The sequence below is a fragment of the Halichoeres trimaculatus genome, unplaced genomic scaffold (genome assembly GCF_033239565.1).
Source record: "Halichoeres trimaculatus isolate MK-OKI-2021-1 unplaced genomic scaffold, fHalTri1.1 fHalTri1_scaffold_5, whole genome shotgun sequence".
Classification (NCBI taxonomy): Eukaryota; Metazoa; Chordata; class Actinopteri; order Labriformes; family Labridae; genus Halichoeres; species Halichoeres trimaculatus.
This window is the reverse complement of record NW_027437183.1, coordinates 32,410,528-32,420,466: the sequence shown is the minus strand read 5'-3', so window position 1 is coordinate 32,420,466 and position 9,939 is coordinate 32,410,528. Positions and strand designations below refer to the sequence as shown.

The following is a 9,939-nucleotide window of genomic DNA, read 5'->3' as shown; positions in this document are numbered from 1 at the left end:
GAAGTGAGTGTTTAATAATTTTATTATACACTTTAAAAATATGTACAAAATACTATAAACAATTGTCTTGAAATGGTTATCACTCCCCGAAAAAGTCAGTCACATGGTTATTTTTTCATACATGAAGGCAGACGGAAAGAAAACAGTAAACATGTTGGATATGACACATAGACAAAATAAAACATGACGCTTTCAGACACAGAGATAAGGTACATATTTAGTCTTTACACACCCTCTGAATATGGCAACTCTGTTGAGAGACTACTTTGTGATTCACCCTCTGTGCAGCAAACAAACAGTTTGAAGAGCTGAACAGCTAAAGAGTTTTCAGCCTCTCAGGTCACATGTGAAGGATCACTGTGTTCATCAACACTTACCTTCTCTTGTCAGCAGCTTTCATTCCCTCATTCAATCCAGCTCAGGTACAGCTCCCCTCCACACTGAACACCTCAACTTAGAAAAGTCCAAAACAGGTCTCTCTAAAGACCCTGACACTCACTTTCTGATGAGTTTTTTTTTTACTTTTAATTTGAATTTCACTACCAGGAGACGTGAAGGATGAACTGATGATGTGAGCCACCGTTAATAAACACTAAGCAGACACACAGGACTAATTTTCTCTAAGCTGAGCCTCCTTTGATCCTGTGAGGCTCAGTTAGCTCCTTTGGGGGACACAGCATCGTCTGATCACCCTGATGGCTGAGAGCTCAACACAGGCTGCGGTGTGTCAGTGTGTCAGTGTGTGAGGAGATGGAGGTGGCTGTGTGTCCTTCACATGCCGGGGTCACTGCATACCAAACCACTGTTCCTGATCCGCCCACTGCGCTGCTTCACTGTCACTACCTTCCAGGTCTCCGTCCTCTCCACTGCCCTCCATGTCGTCACCATCCAGCTCCACCGTGGCGTCTGTGGGACTTTCTTCTTTCTCCATCTTCTGCATGCCCTCTAGGGACTTCTGGTCGTTGGGATCCAGGCTGAAGGTGCAGGAGGGGGGGGACAAATAAGTGGTTACAGAGCCCATAAAACTCCTTATCCATGGCTTTGATTGGCTAAAACTAGATTTTAGAGGAAATACTTTCCAAAAAAAATAAACCTGAAAAGATTTTTTGTACCTTAGTGCGATGCTGTACTGATCCATGGCTTCTTGATAGTCATTGACAGCCACCAGAAAATCTCCCAGCATTCTGTGCAGGACACAGTCACTCTGGTTGGCCAAGGCATTCCTGAGGAGAGCGATCCCTTCTTCATATTTCTGCTCCCGACCTTCACAGAAAAAGAAAACAGGACACTTTTAATTCTATACTTTTACTATTTTAGTCTTAACTCTGCCCCTCTGGGTGCCCTGTAGAAGCTTTACATGATTTACAAAAAAAAAAACATTTTTTTCACCCTGATGTTTTTGAAACCCTTATTTCAGCCCCTGTCTTTTTTTTTAGGCTGTTGTCTCTTTAAGGCTTCATGCTCCAAAAACCCCCTTCCTTCTGATTGGACAGCACTTTGGAGGCTTGTCAGGGGGTGGAGCTATGGGCAGACCTTGTTTGTTTTTCTAATTCCAGTTCTCTGCCCTGTGTTGCTGCAATTTCACGCCAGGAGGTCTCTGTGGGGGAGTTAAAATTTTCAGAGGTGTGGGATGTGAGAATCGTCCACTTGAAAAGGACTGCGTGAGGTGGCGGGGCTGCCAAAATGATGTTGTTTGGCGGCACAAAGCCACGCAAACCTGGCCGAAAAAGAATCTCCTAGTGTGATGACCTCATCATTTCAGCAAGTCTCGTGAAGGATGGGGTGTCTCGATCACTTAACATACAAATTCAGGGATCTTTACAACATATAATCATTATTATATCCATGTGCCCTCATACCCATGAAATATGGGAGAGCAGAGTACCCCCCTTTAACTGATTTCTGTCACGCAACCAGTTTTTGTGTCTGGTGACTTTATTCCTCTCTGGTGAATGTATTAAATCGTCACAAAGCAAACAGTTGTACTCACTGAGCAGCTCAGCCTTTTTGACCACTGCCTTGGTGTAGTCCGGTCTCTGGGCCAGGGCTTTGTCCAGCAGGGTCTTGGCTTTCTCCTGAGTCACCGGATCCTCCAGGCACACCGTGGCAAGGATGGTCAGAGTCTGTGCATTTGACCCCAGAGTTTTATAGATGTTATTAGCCATCCCCATGGCCTCTCGAATCCCGTTGGACGCCAGGTAACAGTCGATCAGACCTGCAGAGGATCGGTTCAGAATTAATGCTAGTGGAACAAAACGCCTCTCATCTGACCGCACACACACCAAACCAGGACAGCATCAAAAAGCCAAACATGCCTTCATAGCAGTCAAGTCGGCAGGGTGCCAGGCGCATCGCTTCTCTGAAGTGGATGATGGCTTCCTGAACGCGCCCCATGTTTCTCAGTGCTGCCCCCTTCAGGAGGAGAGCCTGTACGCTGTTACTGTTCAGCTGGATGGCCTTAGCTCCCAGGTAGAGGGCTCGGGAGTAACGCTTGCTGTAGAAACTGTGACACCTGAACAAAAAACAGAGAGATTACTAAAGGGAACAGAAGAGATCATTAGAGATACACCATGAGCCTTTTACAGGAACTCACCCAGAGATCACCCAGGGCTCCGCATGCTGGTCTGAAATATTAAACAGTCGCCCACCCAAGACTTCAACATCCTCTAGGTGTCCTTCTCGGGCCATCAGGTATCCATAAACATCCATTCCTGCAAATACAAACAACTACATTTACATATTTTCAGGACAGAAAAGTCCTATGTTGTAGTTTCTTTGTGAAGTGTCCTTAGTCCAGAGTTTGGACAAAGACAGTCAATCCAACCAAACAGACGAATGAAAAAAATCACAGTGCATCACTTTTTGATGGATGTGAGGTCAATAAATAATGTTGCAGCTCACCTTTAATGAGGTATGGATCGAGCATCTGAGCCTGCTCAAACTTTAGGATGGCGTTTTTGGTGTCACCAGCCCTGAAGTAGACGTCAGCCAGGCTCACCAGCAGGTCCACGTTATCACGTAGAAGAGATTTCTTCTCAAGAGAGCTGAGGGACATGGACAATAAACAAGCTACTATACAAAAAAAAATTATAACAGTCTTATTTTTGTCCCAAACATTACTGCTCGACTCACCATATAGTATTGATGGCTCTTTGATTGTCTCCTGCGTGAATGAAGGCATATGCTTTGACCCAGACGGAGAGCCAGTCCAGGTTGGGGATACTCTGGATCACATCCATAGTCATGGAAGCCACTTCTGCCCCTTTGACTGACAAAGACAGAAGTCCTGGAGGACCAAAACAAGTCCACCAGGAGGCATTGTGAGCGGGCAAAATCACACATATATTCATCATATGCAGGCATAGGTAGTGATATTACAAGATGTGCCGAGGCTTCGAAGCGTGTATCGAGAAATGGAGGGGGCGTTCCCGCGAAGCGCGTATTGAGGCTTGCTTCATTAGGAGGAGGAGCCAAAAATGATGACGTCCAAAGCCTCGTTGCCTGACTGTACCACGTGACTGCTTCGGAAAGTGGTTCAAAGTTTATCGTGAGGTTTGACAGCAGCATAAGCCCATCAGGCTTCGTTCAAAATGTAGGCTTTTGATAGAGTTGATCAGTCACTGATAGTGTTGATACTTGAGTTGGGATAACGTTTTTAGTTTGAAAATAGTTTGAAACAGTTGAAGAACTGTTAGTTCAAAATGAAAATGAGTAAAATCTCCCCTCTACTGTATATTATATTATAAGCATTGTAGCCCATAAGCCCATATAAGCATATACAGTGCTCCCTAGTTCCACACTTTCACTGTGCTCTGTCTGTTTCAATTTTCCTAAAGCAACATAAAAACATTATTATACAACCTGCCATGTCATTGATACTACCATTTATGGGAAATTTACACACAGAATATTCAAAAATACTGTTTTGTATGAAGATGTGATCCTTTATGTAGAGAAATTATTTGGTTGAACATTTTCTTTTTTTTTTTGTAATCAACAGTTGTTCCCAAGAGCGAAAACAGGCACAGAAGTTCAATGAATCACACATTATGTGGTTGAGCTATAACTGCCTGTGATTATGTGCCTGACCAGCAGGTGGTGTCTTGAGCAAATTAAGCTTTGAGAGATGCACCCTTTCTTGAACCACTTGGCTCAAGTGGCTCGATGCCTCATGAGGCTTCATCTTACCATCACTAGGCATAGGCAACAGAAGGAGTTTAGTAGTCTGTGTGAGTCTGCGTACCAATGATTGCATCCAGGGCGAGGGGACACTGTCTGAGAACCTCTTTGTAGCTCGTCACTGCAGAACGCTCCTGACCCGCTTTTCTATACAGGTTAGCCAGCATCATGTTGATCTGACACATGAAAGAAGCTGTTAGACTCAGAATGACTTCTTTAACAACAGATTATCTGTGAATTTAGCAGCTTACTTTTGGAGTTCTCTGTCTGGATGGGATCCCATCGAGCACTGCAATGGCATCTTTATCCAATTTCAAAATGGTGTAGCATTCAGCTATCTTGTACTTTACCTCGATTTCTGATGGCAAGCTCTGAAAAACATCAAAGGAAACAAACATTGCTGTATAAAGAGGCTTTTGAGGTAAAGACATGAGAAAATCAACATGTAAGTTTCCCTTGGTTTGTATTTACACCTCAAAGGTACAACAATGTCCAACATCAAAGACACATTCTGGGAACAATTTCAACGCTGAACTAAAAACTGGTTCTTCTAACAAACCTGTGCCTGTATGTTTGCTGCAGCTCCACCCGTTGAGGTACGAACTTTAGATGTTTTGCTGAGCACCTTCTTCTGTTGCAGGGCCATGCTGTATTTGCAGGCAGCATTACGGTATTCCTTATCATGGAAGATGGCATCAGCATGGTAAACCAACAGCTGGTACTTCTGGGCCGGGGAGAACAGCTCCCTGAAATCCAAACATTTTAATTAAAAAACAAATCAGACAAAGCCTAAAATATACATTTATATTGCTTATTAATTGCATCCTGTAATATGACACGGGGAAATAAAACCTTAAATACCAATATATTGTTGTTGCATCTATTGATCTGAACCCATTGAGTAAAAAGTATAAAGGAGTTTGTGCTGAGAGTAGCCACCTCCTGCTGCAGCATCTGTCATAGCGCTGTGGTGTAATCTGACAGCTGGATGTTTTTCAAATCAATCTAAAAATGTTACTACTTTTAGGAATGCAACTTCGTAACTTAAATAATAAGTAATTCGGTAAAGCAATAATTAAGGAAACACCTTATAAGACAAACGAATAAACAGGACCGTTTGCATACGACTACTTCTTGGAAGCAAGTAACTCCTCGTAAACTTTGCTTACACATTAATATAAATCACATATTGATTGACCCACTGCTTAAATGTTATATTTGGAAAGCTGATTTTACAATTTAAACCATGCGCTTATTAGCTGTTTTGTTTGTCAACATTAGCGGCTGGTGATCAGTTAGCTTTGGGCTAACCACATAACAGTGTAGTAAAGCTCACTCCAAGAAATAGACAGACCCCAGTCTAACATTACTTACGGATTGTTATTACTCATCGTGAGCAACAAACTGCTCAATATCCGGACGTTAGAGTGAAGGCCAGCAGCAGCCATATCCCGAACATGGTCTATGACATTCATTTTGAGTCAATCTGAAGAGTCTGATTCAGGTTTTCAGTGACAACTTAAAAGTTCAGGGGTGTAAACAGCTAACGTTAGCTCGATCCTGATGTATTAAATATGGCGCCGCGCAGCCTTCCTTCCGCATAGTGCTGCCTTCAGGTGCCCATCACAGGCTCGGATTTTAGCCTTTCTGTTTTTGAGCGTCTTCTTCTTTCCATTCAATGCCGGATAGCAACAGCTTTTGGCTGCATACCGCTACCTACTGTACAGGAGTGTGTATGGCATCGTTTTGCCACTTGTTTTCAAATCATTTTGAATTTGATTGAACAGTTTAATTTATATTATTGCCTTGTATTGACTTTCTACTAGATTACATCTAAGGTGCAGGAGTCTCAGTTTCATCTGAGGTGTATCTTTAAATTCACGGTACAAAAAGCCATGAAAAGGATCAAAAGATAATGTATCTGCTGTGGGTAAATGAAAGGATTATTCAAGTGTTTACTTGAGAAGATGTAATACACTTCTATTTTCAAAAAATGTTTGCAGCACTTTTTTTAAGATTGTAAATATCAGGGATTTGTCTGTTTTTTTTTTTCTCTTAAACTTTAAGAGCTGGTGGCTTAAGTTTATAGTCTTTTGTTAAAATGTTGGCTAGGCTTTAAGGAGGATTTAGCTTTTGTCTGTGTCAGATCAGCCACCACTCAGTATATGACTGTTGATTTACTAAAGTGTCTGTAGTGAAATATGTTATATGTAAGGTAAGTGAATGAGATATCACTATTGCTACTACAAAATTCTGCACGTCAGTCTGTTTTCAATCTATATTATTAAACATAACTTTTATTTCCAATTTCAGTGTGGTCCACACAGCGCTCCCTACAACTTTCAGTCTCATCTTTGATGCAGCGCCAAAAGCTCCTGCAGCACCCTTCTGTTTACAGTATTCATAGATGCAATTTCCACATTTTCTCTTTTTTGCAGCCCCCCTTTTATAGATAAACACCACAAACACCATATTATAGCCATAGAAACATCGCAACAAATAAAATTATGAAACAAGTCTTACTTTAAGCAAAAACTGTCTCATTGGACCTAATATGAGCCACACCTTTCAATCAATTTAACTTATTTGGCTCGGAGAGGAGTCATGCTTTTGAACATGCATGTAAAATACCAATATTGGAAGTTAACTTAGCATGTGCAGAACCTCTGCAAACCTCTACATATTCATAATGTTGTAGAAGTCCATGAATCTGTCAGTAAACTGATCAAACACTCTATTTTAAAAATCGCAGGAGGTCTTGATAAGACTTGCTGAAATGCTGAGGTCATCACATAAGCATCTCTTCTGACTCATCCTGGACTTTGGACCAAGCTGAAACACTTTCGAGCAGGTAAACCTGTTGTAACAGAGATTAGGGAAATCCCTGTGGCCTGATGAGCAGCTGCTGCTGTTTGGCCACAGCCTGAACACAGAGAAGGGAGGGGTTCAATCTATGTTGTTGTTGTTGTTGTTGTCTTTTAGAAATGACTCTGCCACGCCATTTTTTCCCCCTGTCTCTGTGTATGCTTTGGTTTAAGGGGGAGCACATCTCCATCACGTGTGCACTCAAACCCAAGTGTGTATGCTGACTGTAAAATCCTCATTATGACAGAACTTATCACCTTGGACTGACCTGAAAAAAGTTCATCACCCGGCCCACCTGTCTGCTCTCTCACACAGTCAGCTCTGTGAGCAATGCAGAACTGGGTGTACTGTTCGAATGAGCCATGCTGATTTTCCCCTGTCGTAACTCTGAGCCTCCTCCAGGGGGCGTGCTCCACAGTTTAGGGAGCACTGCACACTGAATGCTTATCATTTATAGTGTACTTACTGATGTGTAATGCTTACACTAACTAGTGTTGAAAAATGATAGCTTCACTTTTCCCAAATAGGGGCATGAGTAAATCCTCCCATTTACTTAAGTTACTTGTGCTTGAGTAGTTTTTGTGTGAAATTTTGTATTTTATTATATTTTACATTCCATCAATTAGTGAGTTGAAAAAAATGGCAGAAAAGATCCAAGCTGTTCATCAACAGAGTGCCTGCAGCTGATTGGCTGACATCTCTGGTCCAGTGACCAGGTGAACTAATGTAGAGGGGTGGAATAAAACACTGCTCTTGCTTGAAACTACAACAAATCCTTTTGCAGGTTGGTCCTTCAGGTCAGTAACTGCTCTGAGAAACAGAGATTTAATAAAGCTGACACCTCTTTCTAACCACTGTTAGCTCAAATGTGAACCTAAACCAGAACAAGCCGCCCTGCAATCCAGACACTTCATAGTGAACTCTTTGAAGTCACAGCAGGCTGTGACATGATGTGGGGAGCATCCACATAGTGCAAAATAAAAACAAAATGGAAACTGAAATATTCAGAAACTTCAACCTGGATATGTGTTGTTCTTACATTAAAGCTCCCCTGTTGGTTAGACTTTAACTATCAGCACAGGAAGAGATGTTCTGACTGTATTTGTTGCTCACATCTTACTGACATTTTCTCTGCTCCTCCCTTTCCACACCCCCTGATTTAATAAATAAATAAAAAATCAGGACTTCAAGACCACTTTAAAGAAAAGACTTTTTACTTTTCCTGAAGTAGAGTTACAGACTGATATTTCCTCTTCTATTAAGTCAGTGTTACTTCAAGTAAGAGTGAGCACACTTCCATAAAACAATACTTCTTCAATCACATGAAGTAAGTTTAATAATTTACAACATTTATGACAATATTCAAATTAAACTTTTGACTGGAACAGTAACATACAGGAATCTTTATCTTTAAGGCATCTCCAGTAAGTATACTGTCAGTGGAAATGATCTCAGAAGAAGGGGCTGGGGTGGAGCTGGTTTGTGAAACAGTTTGCAGGAAGAGTAGACAGGCTGCAGCAGTTTAAATAGAGCACCTGTATTACTGTATACCAATTGGATGTGTGGTTATAATCAGCTGAGCTGTCAGCTGATACAGCTGGTGGTAAGAGCAGCTGATGTTCTGTGAACTGAACTTGAATTGTAGCCTACTTAAACCAACACTACGCTCAGTTTATGAATTTTAAGTCTACTTTATTACAGACCAGAACCCTTTTTAGACCGTGGTGAACTAAGCCACTTTGACCTGACAGGTCCAGATTAGCCTCCTCTTTTAGATTATGACTAGTTAAAACAAGACCTGAGAGGCTTGCTGAATAAAAAATACAGTTACTACCAGTAGGGTTGGCAAAATGTGCTTTTTCATTTTTTTTTTTTTAAGTGAGGAATCAACTTTTTTTTTTCTTCAAAGAAACTGATTAGGTTTGCTTTTTTTGTTTGTTCTGTGAAACCAAACACCTCCAAATTCTGACACCATGGTTTCACTTATGTCAGCGTCAATGAGTGACTTCCTTAAGGTTGACGCTTAAAGATCATTTCATGGGTTTGATCTTTGATATTTCTGCTAAAAGCAGCTGGTTTGGCTGAAAGTGACCTCAGACTGTCCTCTAAAAGCCCTCTGAGTATTGTGACATGCACCAAGTCGGAAGTCTTTGTAAGAACTACTTTACAAAGTCTGAGCTCTAGATTCAAGGATCATGCCCTGAAACCGAAAATTTTCAAGGTGAGCTTAACTGAAAGATCAAATGAGTAGTACTCGTGTACAGTGTGGTACGTCTGTTCTGGCTGACAGCTGATCTGCTAATAGGCTTAACAGGAGGTACCAGGCTGCCCAGCTAAAGCAGTGAGGCGGTGTGCTCTGATATGCTCGCTCCAGTTCCCACTGGATTGCTGTGCAGAGTTCATCTCAAATGATTTAACCAGAGTTTTATGGCCTCAGATCCAAGAAAATAGGCTCCAAAAGTTTCACTTCCTGTTGTTCCTAGGAACACAAATCCATTTTATCCTGTTTTTAAATAGTCTTATAAATAGTCTTTAGCCTGAATTTATTTATATATTTATATATTTATTTAATAGGGTGTTACTGGATCAGCATATTTTAAAAAGATGTAGGTTGTGTTTTTGCTCTTATTGCATGGACAGCTAAAGAGAGGTCGTTAATCTGGTGTGAAGAGCAATCACTGTGATGTGGACCATAAGCTCTGTACATGGCAAACACAGATTCAAGCAAATTTATAACAATTAAAAAAAACTCAAACCTCAGTAAAATGTATTTGTCCAGTTTGTGTTGAAAAGTATGCCAATGGATTGAATTTCCCCCCTTCACATCATGGCAAAGTCTATTTTTCAAATCTGTTTTAAACCAGTTCAAATTCTGTTCCAATAAACTTGTCTGAC

At 41.3% G+C, this 9,939-nt stretch overlaps 1 protein-coding gene across 1 annotated transcript; it reads right to left on the bottom strand.

The window, feature by feature from the left end:
* Positions 1-5,800, bottom strand: anapc7 (anaphase promoting complex subunit 7). The gene is made up of 11 exons (XM_074671393.1): positions 5,554-5,800; positions 4,739-4,925; positions 4,431-4,550; positions 4,244-4,355; positions 3,133-3,286; positions 2,902-3,044; positions 2,594-2,711; positions 2,316-2,512; positions 1,991-2,215; positions 1,113-1,263; positions 1-974 (listed from the first exon to the last, which is right to left on the bottom strand). The coding sequence occupies exons 1-11, from the start codon at positions 5,652-5,654 to the stop codon at positions 785-787; spliced, it is 1,698 nt and encodes a 565-aa protein (XP_074527494.1). The 5' UTR covers positions 5,655-5,800; the 3' UTR covers positions 1-784.
* Between the last annotated feature and the right edge of the window lie 4,139 nt (positions 5,801-9,939).